General features: G+C 39.4%; 1 protein-coding gene and 1 pseudogene across 2 annotated transcripts; one reads left to right on the top strand and one right to left on the bottom strand.

The window, feature by feature from the left end:
- The first annotated feature begins 2,543 nt into the window (after window positions 1-2,543).
- Window positions 2,544-9,791, top strand: LOC103965997 (3-oxoacyl-[acyl-carrier-protein] synthase III, chloroplastic-like). Of its 2 annotated transcripts, none has more exons than XM_009379109.2 (10): window positions 2,544-2,843; window positions 3,021-3,108; window positions 4,167-4,550; window positions 6,250-6,398; window positions 6,950-7,086; window positions 7,882-7,987; window positions 8,073-8,191; window positions 8,444-8,508; window positions 8,600-8,822; window positions 9,224-9,791. In XM_009379109.2, exons 3-10 carry the CDS (start codon window positions 4,354-4,356, stop codon window positions 9,443-9,445), a joined length of 1,218 nt encoding a protein of 405 aa, XP_009377384.1. In that variant the 5' UTR covers window positions 2,544-2,843; window positions 3,021-3,108; window positions 4,167-4,353; the 3' UTR covers window positions 9,446-9,791. The 2 variants fall into 2 exon arrangements, with proteins under 2 accessions (XP_009377384.1, XP_009377385.1); XM_009379110.2 differs by having other exon boundaries at window positions 3,011-3,108.
- A 604-nt stretch (window positions 9,792-10,395) lies between these two features.
- On the bottom strand, window positions 10,396-17,813 carry LOC103966019 (annotated as a pseudogene).
- Window positions 17,814-18,962: the final 1,149 nt, after the last annotated feature.

The raw sequence follows: 18,962 nt of genomic DNA, 5'->3' as shown, positions 1-18,962 counted from the left end.
TTCACGCAATTCTCTCTCTCAGATTCAGACACAGGTAAATAAATATGGGAATTAATTTAGGGTTTGAAATTTAATTTAGGGTTTGTGAAATTTAATTTACAAATTCTAGATTAGGGTCAAGTTAATTTTCGAATTCTAGGTTAGGGTTTGTAAATTTAGGGTTTGTTTGATTTCACATATTCTATTTAATTGATCTAATGGTTCTTGGGTTTTTGCAGATTGGTGAAGGTCCCTCTTTTGCTTTGCTTTTGCAGCTTTTGTGTTGGAGTTTTATTTACCAACAGGTAAATTTCTCAGATGAGTTTTATTTACCAAATGCTTGAAACCCCATGATTAGTTGGCAATGAAGAAATTGTTTACAACTATTCCTTTAACTTAAGTTAGATGTCTATTCTTTTAACCTAGTCATAATATATTTTGTTCATTGCTTGGGATACGGTAATCAGGAACTTATGGATTAGAACTGTTTGCGTGGGATAAAATAATCAAGAACTTATATATTATGTTCTTTTAACTTAAGTTCGATGTCTGTTCTTATTTAGAACTTATGGATTATAACTGTTTGCGTGGGATAAAGTAATCAGGAAACATTGACATAGGCATATGGATTAGAATTGTTTGTCTCCCACATTTGTGATGCCAACATGCTAGACTAGAAAAGAGTGACCTGAACTTTTAGAATGTTGTACAAGATGTTGGCAGAGTTGTCAAATACTGTATGGTTTGTACTTATTGGTCATTGTGAACCTTCTGTATTTAAGCCTCTTGAGTTATAAGTGGTTGCTTGTCAACGAATGTTTAAAATTTGAAGTCTAAGGGTCGATTGTGTTGGGGATGGAATAAGACTACACTAATACAATGAAGTTGTCATTCCTCTAGTAAGTGGCGCTTTGCTGCTTTCACAATCCTTACAAAGTTGCATTTCATGTGGCATATTGCATTTCAGAACAATTATTTTCTTTGATTGGGTCCTCTTGTATGTTATGTCAGTTCCTGTTTTCTTTGACTGGGTCATCTAGTAAGTGGCACTTTGTTGCTATTCTGCATCGCTGAAAAGCCCCAAAATATTTTGGGATTCCCAATTATCCCAAAATTAACACACCCCGACCAAAATCAAGGTCTGCTGCTCGTCACCTTGTTACATCCCGGCCCGGGTAAGACCACTTCTCGGCCCCGACTCCATCGTAGCACGATATTGTCTGCTTTGGGCCCCCAGCACACCCTCACAGTTTTGTTTCTGGGAACTCACACGAGAACTTCCCAGTGGGTCACCTATCATGGGATTGCTCTCGCGCGCTACTCGCTTAACTTTGGAGTTCCGATAGAACCCGAAACCAGTGAGCTCCTAAAAGGCATCGTGCTAGGTAAAGATGAGAATATACATATAAGGATCACTCCCTTGGGCGATGTAAGATTCACAATCCACCCCCCTTAGGGACCCGATGTCCTCGTCAGCACACCACGACCAAGGTTAGGCATTAATACCAAATTGTCACATGCCGGCCCGGGTGGGACCACTTCCCGAGCCCGACTCCATCGTAGCATAATATTGTTCGCTTTGGGCCCCCAGCACACCCTCACGGTTTTGTTTCTGAGAACTCACACGAGAACTTCTGAGTAGGTCACCCATCATGGGATTGCTCTGCGCACTACTCGCTTAACTTCGGAGTTCCGATAGAACCCGAAGCCAGTGAGCTCCCAAAAGGTCTCGTGCTAGGTAGAGATGAGAATATACATATAAAGATCACTCCCCTGGGCAATGTGGGATGTCACAAAAATACCGAAACTATTTCGAGATTCCTGAAAATTGAGATTTCCCAAAAATTTAGTTTGGGATCAGTCTTGAAATTGAGAATATCGAAAATTTTGGTTTGAGAATCGAGACTAAGGTTTTGGTTCGGTATCCCATACAGAACCATCTCTATTAATACTTCAACAATTTCAGCTGTTATTGGTTTGCAATAACAAGTACTAAATCTATGAAAGGGGAAAAAGGAAGAAACTTTGGGGTTAATTTTCTGTTCCTACATTTTCTCACCAACCAAACACGACCTAAGAAGCGAAAAACGAGAACCCCATTAACCCAATTCAAGAAACTACTAATAAAGCTTAAAAAAGTCAATGAAAGAGAAAAGCATAGAACTTACAGATCTGAGCTGAAGAAGAAGAAAGGCATATCTCAGTTGCTATTGAACTGCTTGAAGTTTTGAAGAAAACCCAGATGGCTTTTGGCTTTTGTTGTAATAAAGTGTGGATTATACGGTTGGATCTAGAGGTGGCAAATGGGTATAGAAACCGTGGGTCGGGACTAGTAATTAAGGTTCGGGGCGAGTCTGGCCTGGTTCCAATTGTTTAATAGGGAAAACGGGACAAACCAGGCCGGGCCCTTGATATTTTAGGGGCAGACCAGGTCTAGATGTATAGAAAAAGAGGGCCCGGATCGGCCCCTTTTTAGACCAAAATGGACAGACGAGATTGAAAAGGAAACTAACATCCAATCTTCACCGTTGATTTTACACTATTCTACTCTGTCTCCCCTCTCTGATCGACTTCGACTCTTCTGAATCTGTCTTCTTCGGTTCTTCCGCTCTTCCGTCTTCGACTCTCTCCGTCTCTCGCCGTCACGCTCTGCTGTCTGTGACTCATGTCACTCAACTGTCTCTCCTCTCTGATCGAGTATTCTTCGATTCTTCTCCTCGACGACATTGGACATCCTACCCAGACTTAGAGAACCCAGGCACCCGCGGTCCCGCACCACCCATCTTCTCGATTCTCCTTCTCTCCTCCCCAACGACATCACCGCCGTCGCGACCACCAACACTCCATCGCCGCCGCCAGTTCAGGTGAATTCTTTACTGTTTGCTGAATTCTTCTATTTTTTGTGTTCTTTTTGTTCCGGATCTAACTAATTCTTTTTATTTAGTATGTATTTTGGGGAAGAATTGTTAAGTGTGTGAATTTTGGACCAGTTTGGTAATTGTTTATCTAATTGGTGATCTGGGTTCTTCAGGATTTTGCAGCTGGCTCGGGCTTCCGCATTCTCCTTTCCTTTGGACTCGTATACGGAAGCATTATAAGCTCAACTGCTCAAGTATCTCCAGACTCCAAGTACTTCCTTTCCATTTTTTTTATTTCAACTGACGCACTTTTATATTTTATGAGATAAATTTGTTTTTTTTTTTAATTACAAATTTGTATTGGGTTGGTTTAAATTTTTGTAGATTTTAATAGGTAATGTGGATTTTAATCGATATTGGTCAATTCAATTCCGAAAATTAATTTTTTGTATTCGTTTGATTCCAAAAATGATTAGAATTTGTGTATTTTCTTTGTATTCATGAAAGAGTAGTAATAATCGAATTAATGAATTTATTCGAGTATGATTCCTGGTTCAGATGTCTTCTGATTTAGGTGGTATGAGGCTATGAGCCATTGTTGAAACCCCAGCCAGTGTAATTACCATTGCTAAAGTAATTTGTGCAAAACTGGAACCCATTGTTTTCTATCAAATGCAAAAACTCAAGGGATGGAGTGGTGAAATTTAGAGGATAGAGGGGATGAAACTTGAGTTGTGAATAGATAATTAGTAATATGGGTTCTTTTATAAGCAAATTAATCATCTGTGCAGCTGCTGTTTTTTTTTTATCTTTTCTTCAATCTGTGCTGCTGTGCAGTTGCTGTAAAACATCAGTTTCTTTTTCTTCAATCTGTGCAGCTGCTGTGCTGCTGTGTTTTTTTCTTCAATCTGTGCTGATGTGCAGTAGTTCCCTAGCGTTAGAGTTAATTGTATCTGTCATTTATAAATAGAACTATAACCAAAAAAAAAAAAAGTACCCGTGGATCTGGCCCGTTTCAACCGGGCCAGGTAAGGTCCAGTTCCTATCTTGAAAACTGTAATGCCAGGCCCGGCCCGTGCCCACCCCTAGTTGGATCCTTGAGGTTCTGAGTATAAATTCGTCCACTAAACCTCTCTCTTCTCTCTTTAAGTTGGTTTACCTTCCACTTCGGTTCTGTCAAACTTTACAGGCTCCATTTTCTGCAATTCAGTCACTCAAGTTTGTAAAATCTTTCACTTTAACATCTCAAAGATCCAAGTCTCACAGTTAACTCCCCATATATTTATTTATTTATTCCTCATCCTGATTTTAGTTTTCTATTTTGTGTAGGTGACCCTCCGAAGAAAGAAGGGCTAGTCTTCTGATACCATCGTCTCTCTGTCTCTCCGCCATAGCTGTTGTCTTTTCCTCTCTGTCTCTCTGTCTTCTGGTTCTCATTATTTAGCTGAATTCAATCTCTCTCCAGCCCTGCATATTTTTTTGTGCGTCTGAAATTTTGCTTTGTGGGTTTAAATAAATGGCCACCAATGCATCTGGGTTCTTCACTGCTCCTACAGTTCCTAGCCAGAGGAGGAAGATTCAGCCTTCAATACGCATTTTTGGATCTGGGTTTCCTTTTCCTGAGGGAATCTCCAAGAGGGTATTCTGCTCCAGCACTTTTGAAGGCGCAGAGAAGCATGTTGGAGCTTCCGCTTCTGAATCTCGATCACCCAAGTGAGTTCAATCTCCATTCTTTTTTTCTTTTTAGTGATATTGCCCCTCATTGTTTTCTATGTTGGATTTTGCATTTGATTTATTATCTTTGTTGGAAAGCTTCATGATTTGCATTTAGTCATAAAGTTCTTTAGCTTTGTGGTTTTACTTGTATATGCTAGATTTGTTTCGATAAGTAGGATTCAAGATATGGTTGGCTATAGCATGCCAGTGCATAGCCATTTTCTGTATGAAAGGGATGGGGAATAAATTCCCATGTGTAAACTTGTGCTGCACAAAGTTTTTAAATTTTGGTTCAGATATATTATCACTAAGGATTTGGAATTGGATGATCTTATTCATCTCCATTGCAGTAGGATTTACAAGGCTTAAGCAACGAAGCCTCTACAACTGATTCCAAAATCAAGCCGACTTTTTAGTAACTACAATCAATTTAAAGCTAAAATTTGGGGAAGTATACATATACATAGATGATTATGGCATAGTAAAGTAACTGTTTAACAAATGAATTTTAGGACTAACTAGAGGATGCAACTAAGTTAGAAGCGTTTTCATTGATGTAAGTTAGATTACAGGCATGAGCTTAGGTGAATCAGTATTTGGCAAAAATATTAGATTTCCTTTTGATGATACTTCTAGATGAGGTTTTGTATTGGTTTTTAAAGATTGCTTGTATCACTATTCTTCCGATGGCTTCGCCATCTGTCTGCTCTCTGTCACATCCTGGCCCGGGGCGGATCACTTCCCAGGCCCGCTCCACCACCGTAGCACGATATTGTCCTAAGGGGGGTGGATTGTAACATCCCACATCGCCCAGGGAAGTGATCCTTAAATGTATATTCCCATCCCTACATAGCACGAGGCCTTTTAGGAGCTCACTAGCTTCGGGTTCCGTAGAAACTCTGAAGTTAAGCGAGAAGGGGGCTAGAGCAATCCCATGATGGGTGACCCACTGGGAAGTTGCTTGTGAGTTCCCAAAAACAAAACCGTGAGGGAATGGTAAGCCCAAAGCGGACAATATCGTTCTACGGTGGTGGAGCGGGCCCCGGAAGTGATCCGCCCCGGGCCGGGATGTGACATCTCTCTCCCACTTAAACTAAGAGAATGTTTTGGATGATGGAAGGGAAATAAAAGCAATAATCATGAACAAAACTAAAAGTTTATCTTATCAGTTTACCACTAACTTTTTCTTGCCGATTGTCGTTTGGTTATCTTATGAACCCCAGAAAAAAAAATTTGTTTATCAAATGAAGGTTTTTTTTTCCTTTTCTTGCATTTGGATTGTCTTTGCACTCTGTAGCTATCTTCTTTAATGGCTTGGTAAAGGGTGCTAAATGTAGAACATGACCAAATTACCAAATTCCTTTATTGAATGCCTAGTGTGTTATTGAACTTTGTCCTGAATGAATTGGTTGTTTATTTCTGTTTTTGTAAAATCTAAAATTTAATTCCTACCAGTGGCCCATGGCTTTGGACGGATCTTTTAAAATTGTCTCCTGCATCTAATTCTAATTGTTCTTGGTTAAAGCTATCCCAAGTTGGACCGTGGCCACTGCTACGTGTTTTATGTAATAAACAAAGTGCCTTTGCCCAGAGCCACTGTCAGTACTGGGATTGCATTTTGGTTAAATGGGGGGTATGAATACAAGCTGGTAAATGATAATCTGTCTGATCTTAAATAATTTCTATTTTATTTCAGGCTTGTCAGTAAAGGCTGCAAGTTAATTGGATGCGGCTCAGCAGTACCCAGTCTTAAGATTTCAAATGACGATCTTGCGAAAGTAGTAGATACTAACGATGAATGGATATCTGTTCGCACTGGGATTCATAATCGACGAGTTATTTCAGGTCACGTTATACTTTTCTATGCATGATAATGTCATAAATTTGGTAAACAGTTTGAGGTGGCTTAGCCTGTGTCGAGCCTCTTTTTTTAAATTGCATGCTATGAGTTTAACTTAGGAAATTCAGCTTCATAGTCTCATACTTGCGGTGCATATGCACTGCATTACAAGAGGAAACAATCTGTTGGACCTCTCAGGTTGACGATTTGAATCTTGCCTAGGATGAGGTTCGTCAGATAGCGGCTTGCATGACCTTCTTTCTGTCGGTATTGAACAAAATCTGTTACATGGTACTATGGCTTCACCATTCTATTTGGACAACTGAAACTATAAGCATATGGCGAGGTTTGACCTGATTAATGCTGTTAGTGTAAGATGTGTAAGAGCCTAAGAAGGACTTTCATATGTTGTACTGGATATTTGAATGCTTTTACCTTTTATCTGAACATTGATTTTAGTCAAATATGTGTCTCTTTTCTCGTCCTCATTTTTAGGTCTACTGGATATTTTATGTTACCCATTCTATATAATGACATTCTTCTTGTAAAATTACAGGCAAAGAGAGCCTGACAATGTTAGCAGTCGAGGCAGCGCATAAAGCTCTTGAGATGGCACAGGTTGATGTTGATGATGTGGACCTAATCTTGGTGTGCACATCTACGCCTGATGATATCTTTGGCTGTGCCCCTAAGGTATGTAGATCATTGGGTGGTATGTGATTAAGTCGTCAGGATTTAAAAAAAAAAAAAAGGGATTGAGCTTCACAGAGGTGTGCATTATATGATTGTTTTGCCAATATTGATTCTTATTATATTTTATTGTCCATGTTTTTAGGGGCTTATAAATCTTTTGGTGATGAACAAAATTTCATCTATCTAGGTGTGTATTTATTTGTTATGTAGAAGAAAAATAAAAAGTAACAGATCGTTGCAAGTTTCATTAATTTATAAAGTGGTTCTATTTCAGACAGAAGTAGATTCTTGTATCCTTGTGGGCATCTATGTCTGAGAACTTTAGAAGAGTTCCCATTAGCGCGATTCAACTGGACTGGACTGGAGTTTTGTACTAGATGTGACATGCTTTTTTTGGTTTGTTCAGTATTTGGTCGAACTACCGCTGGCTGACTTTTAAAAACTGTAGCTTTTGAAGGTCTCTTCTTTATATTCCTAGTAGGTTATTTTATTGATTAAGTTTGTTGTGCTTATATAGTTTTATGCTTTTTCCATGGCACGAACTTTGACCAACCACGTGAACTATACTGGACTATATTGATCACACTTTGCACGTGATATAGAACGAACAACTGAGTGTTACTCTATTTTGCATGTTAGAAACCCCTGTGTAGTGCAAGTGGAGCTAAATATTGATGTTGAGCTTCGCAATTTAATGAATGCTCGAGCAAAAATTCAAACTCTTAGTGCTTATGTTGTTTAATTAATACAGTAAATGCTTACATTTTTTCAATTTGTATTATATTGTAATTTCAGGTTCAGAAAGCACTCGGCTGCGCAAGGAATCCTTTAGCGTATGATATTACAGCTGCTTGTAGTGGATTTATTTTGGGTCTAGTATCAGCGTATTGTCACATTAAGGGTAACAACTTGGTTTACTTTGCTCTAAGGATGCCCGCTGTTATTTCCCATGTTTAATTGATTAAACTATATTGTGCAAACTGCAGCTGGTGGATTTAAAAATGTTCTTGTTATTGGGGCTGATGCTCTTTCTCGGATCGTTGACTGGACCGATAGAGGAACGTGTATTCTCTTCGGGGATGCTGCTGGGGCTGTATTAATACAGGTGTGTTTACGTTGCATAATGAATTTTTGGCATATATCTAAGCACTGGTTTTCTATATAACGGCATCGAAGTCCCTCTCAGCTTCTAACTTTGGACTTTGCTTTATTTGGCGTTAATTTTGTTTCCATTTTTCAGAAACTCATACCATACTATCTTAATATTGTCGTTTCCAGAATGGATCGAATAAATTATTAGCAAAGATTTCATTCTACACATTTCATTGCACTTAGCAGAAATTTCATAATTGTGTAGGCCTGCGATGGTGAGGATGATGGTTTGCTTTCTTTTGATGTGCATAGTGATGGTGAAGGATACAGGTTTGCATTTTCTCGATTTCTATGTTTGTTTTATGCACCTTTTCAGCAAGTAAAGTATTTTTCTGATACTGACTGATCACTCTCTTTGCAGACATCTAAATGCCGCCTTGAATGAAAATGAAACAGACGATGAGTTGGGTTCTAATGGTTCAGTCCTAGGCTTCCCTCCAAGACAAGCTTCATATTCCTGCCTTCAAATGAATGGTAAAGAGGTCTTTCGCTTTGCTGTGCGTGTTGTGCCACAGTCAATTGAGTATTCCCTTGCAAAGGCTGGTCTCCCTGCATCTAGCATTGATTGGTTACTGCTCCATCAGGTATGACGAATGATATCTTTGGGAAAGCTTACCCCAGGTTTTATTGATTAAACGATTTCTCTGCTCTACCGTCAATTATAGCTACCGATTATCATTTAACTACAATTTCTTTCCCACATTACGTTTAATTTCAGAAAATATTTAGGCATGGAAAATAGACATACGGCAAGTAACTTCAGCCTAATAATTTTTTACTCCCAAAACTATACCAGCCTGTCATAAATGTCCATTGAACTAAACTGGTACACTATTGAGAAATAATGCTTACATTTTCATTTTCTTCGTAATGGGAAGTTTGAACGAATGTAGCACTTCAAGGGAGCTTCTTAATGACCTAAGGTTTTCCTCGCAAACAAGCGACGTAGTACATTTTGTTCTGATATGACAAATCAATAATGCAGGCAAACCAGAGGATCCTTGATGCGGTTTCTACTCGCTTGCAAATCCCATCAGAACAGGTGATTTCAAACTTGGCAAACTATGGCAACACGAGCGCTGGTTCCATACCGTTGGCATTGGACGAAGCTGTGAGAAGCGGGAAGGTGAAACCAGGCCATACTATTGCAGCTGCCGGTTTTGGAGCAGGTCTGACTTGGGCTTCTACCATTTTCAGATGGGGTTGAAACTCGAAACCTCAGCTCCTGCCAATACAGAACATGAACGTCATCCTAGCCGTATGAAGCGTGGTTTAGCAATTCTTGCATCACGTTCCAAATGTATTAGGTATTGTTGCATCAAATCTCCATCAGCGCCCATTCATTTGTTTTTCTTTAGTTTTTGGCACCCTCAATAAGATTGTATTGTTTTTCGTCGGTCCAATTTGTTTTCTGTTTCTTGAGTCACAAGCCAAGGCTAAAATAACAATTCTAATGCTGCAACGAAGACAGCTACTCTATATCTCATGTTTGAATTGAGCATGCTTCAAAACTTTTGTTTTTGACAAATAATATGATAATAGCTTAATTTGAAGTTTAATCATCCAAGGGTCGGGATTTGAACTTGGGGACAGCGGAGCACATTGCTCTAGTTGATTTGGCCAAATCCAAATTTACGAACATTTTGTTTGGATGAAGAAATTTAAGATTATTAAGAAAGTTTGAAATAACAGAATTTTATTTTTTAGAATTTGTGAATTTTCTTGTTTGATGAACTTAAAAAAATAATTGAATTTGAATTTGGAATCTTTTATTTTTAAACTCTCACTCATAGAAATTTAAAAAGGGAGTTTTAACAAAAAATCTACGGTACTGTTCGTTTTAATGAAAAATCATATTTTTACACTTAAAAAGTCAATTTTGGTACTATTCACTTTACCATTTATTTTGTTCTTATCATTAAAACTCAAAGTTTTCAAATTTTTTCATTAATTTTCCTATTTAAAAATGACATCTATTTATATGGAATTTAAACTTAGGAATTTGAGGTCTCAAAATCTGATTTTTTTTTTTTTTTTTATTCTAAATTTCTATGTTTATGAATCCAAATAAAGGAATTGATGCATGTCAATTTATAAATTCTAACTTTTGACAAAATTCTAAGTTTATTTCCTTCATCCAAATGTAGTGTTTTAACTTTAATCAAGTGGCATTGCACTTGCATAATAACTAAATATATGTACAACATAATCAATAATTACAATAACTTAAATGCCAAGAAAGGGGAAAAAATTTTAAAAAGTAAAGTTCAAGTGGGTCATTGAGGGAAAACCTAGGTTGAACTGGAACCCTAGATTTAATCTTGTTCAAAACACCATCAATTGCAAGATCAAAAGCATCCTTCTTAGCTTTCAATCCCATTGAGCTCCCATGCCTTCTATACATAACTCTTGGTATCATCTCCAACACCTTCTCCCTCATCCTCCTAACTCTAGCCCTAGGAATGCTCCTAAGCACATCCAAAACCCTAGTTTCCTTGAACACCACATCCTCCTTCGGTATAAACACCGAGAACTCTCTGTACTGATCATCCACAAGTGCCACCCGTACCACGCTTTGGCAGACTAGTCCTTAAAGAATACGGGGATGCAGTCAAACACAATGCTGTCGAATGTGGACCGCCTCGTCGGGGTGTCACCCGGAGGTTGCAAGCAGAAACTAGCCTGCAACATTGGCCTCATGAACCTAATTGGGTCATGCTCACATATCCCATGGGAGCAATCCACAATGTCACACAGCTTTGTGTACTCAGCACCCCCACTTCCAAACCTCCCCAAATTGTTGTTTAGCGTTGCAGTATTTGCTTTGGTGTTGTTTTCGCACTCGTTCCTAATACTCCTCCTAATGTTCGGATTATTTCCGACACCGCCGCCGCCGGCGAACATCATAAACGTGGTGCGGTGGGACCGCCTAGCCTGTTGCAACCACATCTCCAATAAGGACAAATTGGGCGGATGAAACGATGTCAGATAAGGCACATGATAAAACCTAGACCAACAATGTCTCAACCTGCAAGTGCAGTGATGGCTATGGCTAATAGATAGAGGAAGAGGAAGAGAGAGTTGAGAGAATATAATATTAATTTTCAAATTAATATCGTTACAACTAATTTGGACTGGCATATATCCTTGCGCCAGTACACGTTTTCCACACTACATGTATGCCAACTGGACAGTTAACATACTAATCAAATGGACTCCCTTAAAGACCTAAGTTATCCCAATTGAGCCAAATACAAAAGCCCTTTACAATTTGGCCCAAATTCCCTTACATTATCTTATTCCTTCGATCTAACAACCCCTGCACAATTCATAATAGTACTTCCCCTTTTCAAACAACCTTGTCCTCAAGGTTCAGAGTGGAAAATCTGGAAACTTGTTCTTGAACTCATCAAAGTCTTCCCAAGTTGCATTGGCTTCCTCCTGATCCTTCCACTACACTAGCAACTGTACTCTTGCAGCTTTGCCTTTCCTGTACATCCTTCTAGCAAGTATTGCTTAGGGAATGCTATGAACCAACCCATCTTCTGTAACCTAAGGCAGTTCAATTTGTGGGGTGATGGTTGGTCCAAGATGTCTTTTGAGGCAACTTACATGGAAGACAGGATGAATTTTTGTTTCAGTAGGCAACTTAAGCTTGTAGGCAACCAATCCAACCTTATCCACAATTTCATAGGGTCTATAGTACCTTGGTTGTAGCTTGTCGTAGCTATGTGGTGCTAAAGCTTGTAACTGATAAGGCACCAGCTTCAAATAAACAAATCATCCCACTTCGAAATGCCTTTCAGTTCTCTTCCTGTCACTGTACTACTTCATTCGATTCTGTGCTACCTCCAAATTATTCTTCAGCACTAATAACACCTTATCCCTGTCCGTTAATCCCTGTTCCACAGCTCCTACTTCTTTGTAGTGCCTGACTCATAAGGAATTACTTGTGGTGGAGGGTACCCATATACTATCTCAAAGGGAGTATGTTTTGAGGAAGTGTGGAAGGAAATGTTAAAGCACCACTCGGCCCATGGTAACCATTGACACCATTTCTTAGGCTGCCTTCCTACAAAACACCTTAAGTAAGTCTCCAAGCACATGTTCATCACCTCTGATTGCCTTTCACTTTGAGGGTGATACCTTGAGCTCATACACAACTTAGAATTCTGCAACTTGAAAAGTTCCCTCCAGAAAACACTTAAAAAGATTGAATCTCAATCACTCACAATGGAACTAGGCATTCCATGAAGCTTGAATATGTGTTCTATAAAGAGTTGTGCTACAGAAGATGCAGTGTATGGATGTGACATTGGAACAAAGTGAGTATACTTGGAGAGTCTGTGCACTACCACCCAAATCACAGTCTTGCCCTTGCAGTTAGGTAGGCCTACAATAAAGTCCATACTGATATCACTCCAAACTCTCTGGGGTATTGGAAGTGGTTGTAGTAACCCTCGGGGTGAGATGTCCTCAACTTTGCTTTGTTGGCAAGTGAGACATTTAGCTATGAACTTTTGAATATCATTTTTAATTCCCTTCCAATAGAATCCTTTCATAATTCTTTGATAAGTTTTAAGCACTCCTTGGTGACCTGCAGATGGGGTTGAATGGTACTTTGCAATAATCTTAGATCTTCTTTCAGAAGCAGGTCCTAACATAATTCTTTTCTTGTAGCAAAGAAACCCATTGTCAAGGAAGTATTGGCTCATCTTCAAACTACTAGAACCATTATGTTGAGCTTGTATCAATTCTTTCTTCTTCTCCATATTCCACTTATCGTTTTCACTACTTCTTCTCAACTCATCCATCCAACTCGCATAAGGGTAAGAGATAACAACACATTCACTGTTCGTAGGAGTCTTCATGTTATGTTCCTGTAATAAAGGTGCATCTTGAAACCTTGACATCAGCCACTATGTTTTGAGACTCTTGCTTGTATTAAATCTCATAGTCGTACCCCATAAGTTTTGAAACCCACTTCTGTTGGAATGGAGTGCTTGTTCTCTGACTTAAGAAGTATTTGAGGCTGTTGTGGTCTGTTTGTACTACGAAATGTCTCCATTGCAAGTAATTCTACCATTTTTTTTACTGCATACACTATAACAATTAACTCTTTTTCATAAGTGGAGAGTGCTTGGTTTCGAGGACCAAGGGCTTGGCTAGTGAATGTTATGGGTCTCTCTCCTTGTTGAAGAATAACCTCATTGCCACTTCCCGATGCATCACACTCCAATTCAAAAGGTTGAGAAAAATTGGGAAGAGCCAATACCTATTGGGACACCATGATGGCTTTCAAGGTCACAAAGGTATGTGAAGCTTCTTTACCCCCAATGAAAACAGTTTTTTTCGAGTCAACTGATATAAAGGTTGACATATCTTACCATACCCCGGGACAAATTTTCTGTAATACCCCATTAACCCGAGGAAGCCTAGCAACTCCTTGACAAATTTAGGAGTAGGCCATTTCTGGATGGCTGATAACTTAGAAGGATCAGCTGCTACCCCTTGGTGAGACACGATATGGCCTAAATATTTAACACTTGACTGTCCAAATGAGCATTTGGATTTCTTAAGATACAATTGGTTTGCCCTTATGACTTCCAACACCACCTACAAGTGTTGTAAGTGATTCTGCCAACTCTTGCTATATATCAAAATATCATCGAAAAACACCAACACAAACTTCCTGAGATAAGGCTTGAACATAGCATTCATCAAGCTTTGAAAGTGGTCGGAGCGTTGGTAAGGCCAAAGGGCATTACCAAGAACTCGTAGTGCCTCTCGTGAGTTTGAAACACTGTCTTTTCCACATCATTAGTGCGCATCAGAATCTGGTGGTATCCAGATCGCAAATCAAGCTTAGTGAAGTACCAAGCACCATATAATTCATCCAACAAATCATCAATAAGGGGTATGGGGTATTTTTCCTTGATGGTCAAGGCATTATGCTCACTATAATCGATACACATCCTCCAACTGCCCTCCTTCTACTTAACTAAGAGCATCGAAAATGGGAAAGGACTGTGACTTTAGCGAATGAACCCTGCGGCCAAAAACTCTTGAACAGCATTCTCAATTTCAGTTTTCTGTAAAGGACCATAGTGATATGGTCTAATATTTGGTAGTTTAGCTCTTTGCACTAGAGGGATGTGGTGGTCATAGGCTCGAGAAGGTGGCAGTTTAGTAGGAACTTGAAAAATGTCATCAAATTGTCCCTACACTTGCAGAAGTTCATGCAATTGCTCCGTACTTAAGTCATATGATTCCAATGTCTTACCCTCCATAGAATATAGGAAGAGCCCCAAGTTAGAGCTGCCTAACTCCTTGTCAATGTACTGAAGAGATGTCTCCTGAATTAGCTAAAGTGGAGTCACAGTGTGAGATAATTTATATTGGTGGTGATCCTTAGTGAACTCCAGTATTAATAACTGAAAATCCCACAGGATTGGGCTCAGAGTGGAGAGCCACTGTACACCGAGGACAACACCACAACCTCCCAATGGCAACGAGAAGAAATCAACCTTACAATTATACCCCATCCCTAAATGAGAGTGGAGTAGCCTTGCAACAACCAAAACTGCGCACCTTGCCACCATATGCGATCATGACCTCAAAGTCTCGAGTAGGCCATATGTCCCCATTGTTTCAACAACTTAAAATCCACAAGTTGTGAGTGCTTCCAGAATTAAGCAAGATCTTAACACTGTACCCATTAAGTACCCTTTCAACCTTCATAGTACGAGATGTTTGGCTATCCCCAGTGCCATAAAAGGCACATGAACTGAGCTCCATGTGTTGACACTCACCAATTTCTTCAGATGTAGGCAAGTCACACACATCAGAATCCAAGACATCCAACATTAGAAGTTGTTTTAAGCCACATTTATGCCCTTAGACCCATTTATCAATGCAAAACCAACATTCTCCTCATTCCCGTTTCTTCTAAATCTCCGCGGGGGATATTTTTTTATAGGATAGGTACCTGATCGATTTGTAGTGTGAGGCAGAGGAGTGAAGGTAGTGGTTGGTGGTTTGAATGGAACAGTGGGTCATGGAGTAGAGGTTTTGAGCTCAGTGAATTTGGCATTTAATTGCATAGCTAAAGAAATAGCATCGTGGACACTAACAAGTTTCAATATCTTCACATCGAACCGCAAGTCTTCTTCAACCCTCCGATGAAACAACTCTTAAGAAAGATCGGGCCAATTTCAGGCGATCTAGTGGCTAAACGTTGAAATTCCGAGATATAGTCACAAAGGCTACCAATTTGGAGAAGTTTAAAGAGTGCTTCATCACTATCTTCAAACTCCGAATGAACAAACTCCATACACAGAGCCTTAGTAAATTCCCACCAAGTAGGGGTAGTATTTAAGCAATCCAACCAACGAAACCAGTTGAGAATCTCACCTTCAAGATAGAAAGAAGCAGTGAAACTCGGTGAGCTTCTGGAATGTTGTAAAATGAAAAGAACTGCTCTGCCTTGTAGATCCAAGCAAGGGGGTCATCACCTTTAACAAATCGCGGGAAGTCGAGGCGGGGACACCACTGCAAACGTGGTAGAGCTCCCCCCTCACCCAAGTGAGGACTCCGAGGAGGTGGCGGCTGATCCACTTCATGTGGCGATTGACAATCGATGTTCAATGGAGTAGAAAAACCTTCGCCAACGCGCGAACAACTCATCTCACAGCGAAATTGTTCGAAGTAGAGAGGCAAACGATTGTTGAGGTGAAAGTTAATTTTGGAGTTGAGTGCAGTGTTAACCGCCGAAGCAATGAGAGAAGGAAGATCCGCAAGGGAAGCTTCGATGGAGGAAACACGTGCGTCCATGTCGTTGAAGCGAGTAATGTTTGTGTAACGGGGCATGCATAGTAAGGAAAACCAGCGATTGTATGGGTGATACCAATGATAAAACCCAGACCAACAAGGTCTCAACCTGCAAATGCAGTGATGGCTATGGCTAATAGAGACAGGAAAAGGAAGAAGAAGAGGAAGAGGAAGAGAGAGGAAGAGAGAGTTGAGAGAATATACTATTAATTTTCAAATTGATATTGTTACAACTAATTTAGACTGGCATATATCCTCACGCTAGTACACGTTTTCCACATTACATGTATGCCAACTGGACAGTTAACAAAATAATCAAATGGACTCCCTTAAAGACCTAAGTTATCCCAATTAAGCCCAAATACAAAAGCCCCTTACAATTTGGCCCAAATTCCCTTACAATATCTTATTCCTTAGATCTAACAACCCCTGCACAATTCATAACACTAATTCATAACAGCACATCGTGTTCCTGCCATGGCCAGGCACGCACCTTCACCATCAGAGCGGTGACAATAAAAAACTGCGGCAATTCAAGCAGCGAAGTCCCCCAAAGCGGCAGATCGTTCCCCAACGGCTGGGAGAAATCCATAGTGGGTCGGGCAAAAACCAAGAAATGGTCTTGACCTATGTGCCTATACCAGGAAACTAGGTCGTCTTAGGTCAAAAAATCGAACAAATTGAGGCCTTGCTTAGAGCTAGAATTGTAATCGGGGCCGTAGAGATAGCGAAGGGCGTCGATGCCGGCGTAATAGGGGAGGTAGAGGCGTCAGCAGATTAGGGATCTGAGGTGAGATATGGGTATTCGAGCATCCGACGATGGAAAATAAGCTCCAACATTAATGGGTCGGTTCAGTACCAGCTGTGAGAGAGATTATGGGTTTTCTGGCTGAGGCCATTGTTGGCTAAGTTAGGGCAAAAGTCGTCGAACAGAGCGTAGTCAGAGCAATTGGAGAGGAGATCCAAGTTGAAGGACGGGGAGAGCCGTCAGATGTGGATCCAACGACCGGTGCAGTCGAAGTCGGATTGAGGATGGTCGAGATTGTTTTCGAGGATTTAGGCGGAGCATAGTTGAACGGTTGTGGTGGTGGTGGTGGAGAGGAAGAAGAGGAGGAAAAAGGTGGAGATTAGTAAAGTGGACTTGGAGGGCATTGATGGGGAGAGAGAAAGATGGAGAGGATGGAGAACAATGGGGTTGTGTTATGAGGATGTTAGAATTTATTTAAGTTTTGAAATGGTGTTGAAGTTTTGGGTAATTTTCTGATTTGTTTTGTTTTGACACTAGTTTTATCTTTCCATTAGTTTTGTTTTTTGTTTTTTGTTAGTTAAAACTGCATTTTTTTTTTTGTTTGGGGGTTGGAAAATGGAAGTCCAACAAAAAAATAGAACAAATTGATTTTTTTTTTTTTAAGAGGTGACTAATTGATGGCGGTCCATTTTTTTAAAAGCCAGAAAAATTTACAAAAGTATTTTAGTTTTTTCCGATTACCATCGTGCTATTCACTAATGCTATAAATTGAACACATAACGTAATGTATGGAATACGGCCATAAAAGGAATTCCCCTACCACTAGCCATCATGTGGCAGTTAAGATCAAATTGTTTTTAACAAGAGAAAAACATGTGTGGAGAGAGATGAGGTGGTTTTTATAAACTGCACTAGCATATGGGTACACACAAAGTGTGTGAGAAAATTTTTTATTTTTGTTTTTGAAATAGAAGGAGAGAGGAAGGGAGTGATAAAGAACGTGGGAGTGGAAAGTTATATATATATATATATATATATATATATATATAATTAGATATATGTTAGGATTACATGTAGGTGAGGCTTTGAAAAAAAAACAGCAAAATTTGGTTGTGTGAAATTACATTTTTGCCCCATATTTCTCATTCACATTTTGTTTTAATTAGAGGGTTAAATTGGTAATTACATAGGATTTTGGTTGACAATGAGTGTTTTATTAATTAGTGGTTGTGTGAAATTAAATTTTTGCCCCATATTTCTCATTCACATTTTGTTTTAATTAGAGGGTTAAACTGGTAATTACATAGGATTTTGGTTGACAATGAGTGTTTTATTAATTAGTGGAGATGAGTGTATGGGACGTGGGGTTTGACCCGTCTATGTCGGTGGGGTGTTGGGGGATAATGGCTCGGCTAATATGATGTCGTTCTGTGCATCGTGGGAATTTAAAGGCCCCGTTTAATTTATTTATTTTCAAACCTATTTAACTTTATAGTTAATTAAAAATGATAAGTGCGAACAAAATATTCTGCTTATTTTAAAAATAGTTCTCCCTTTTTATTAAAAGTGGAGTTATTTTCAACAATAACAGGATCTATATTCTATAATGTTACACATTATAGACATTATGATTTTATATTTAGAGAACAAAGTAACCGTCACCATCTATCACCACAAGCACTAACCTTTCACCACCAGTGCTATTACTACCACCATTATTGCCAACACTACCACAATCATAATCGGGCCCATTGCCACCACAACCACAGTCACCATCACCCTCACTATTGCCACGACCATTGTTGACGCCACCATCGCCATGACGACCACCACCATAGGCACAACCGCCACTACTGTCACTATGGCCGCCCTTACCACCATTGTTACCTCTACATCCCTGCCACCACACCCCACCCACCATCATTATCATTGCTACCACACCATTGCCACTTCATTTTTGTTATTATATACAATTATCTTATTTTTACACTAAAATTTACTAAATACTTTCATATTACTTTTCATACTTATAGTAAATTTAAAAATACAGTTTGTTAAATACTCAATTGCTTATTTTATAGCTTATTATCCTTAAAAAAAGAGCAACACAGTTTTAAAAAAACCACAACAATTCTGAACTGGGCGT

This window comes from the organism of the source record quoted next, unplaced genomic scaffold (genome assembly GCF_019419815.1).
Source record: "Pyrus x bretschneideri cultivar Hongxiangsu unplaced genomic scaffold, Pyrus_bretschneideri_v1 Contig15, whole genome shotgun sequence".
Lineage (NCBI taxonomy): Eukaryota > Viridiplantae > Streptophyta > Magnoliopsida > Rosales > Rosaceae > Pyrus > Pyrus x bretschneideri.
This window is presented reverse-complemented; position numbering and strand designations above follow the sequence as displayed.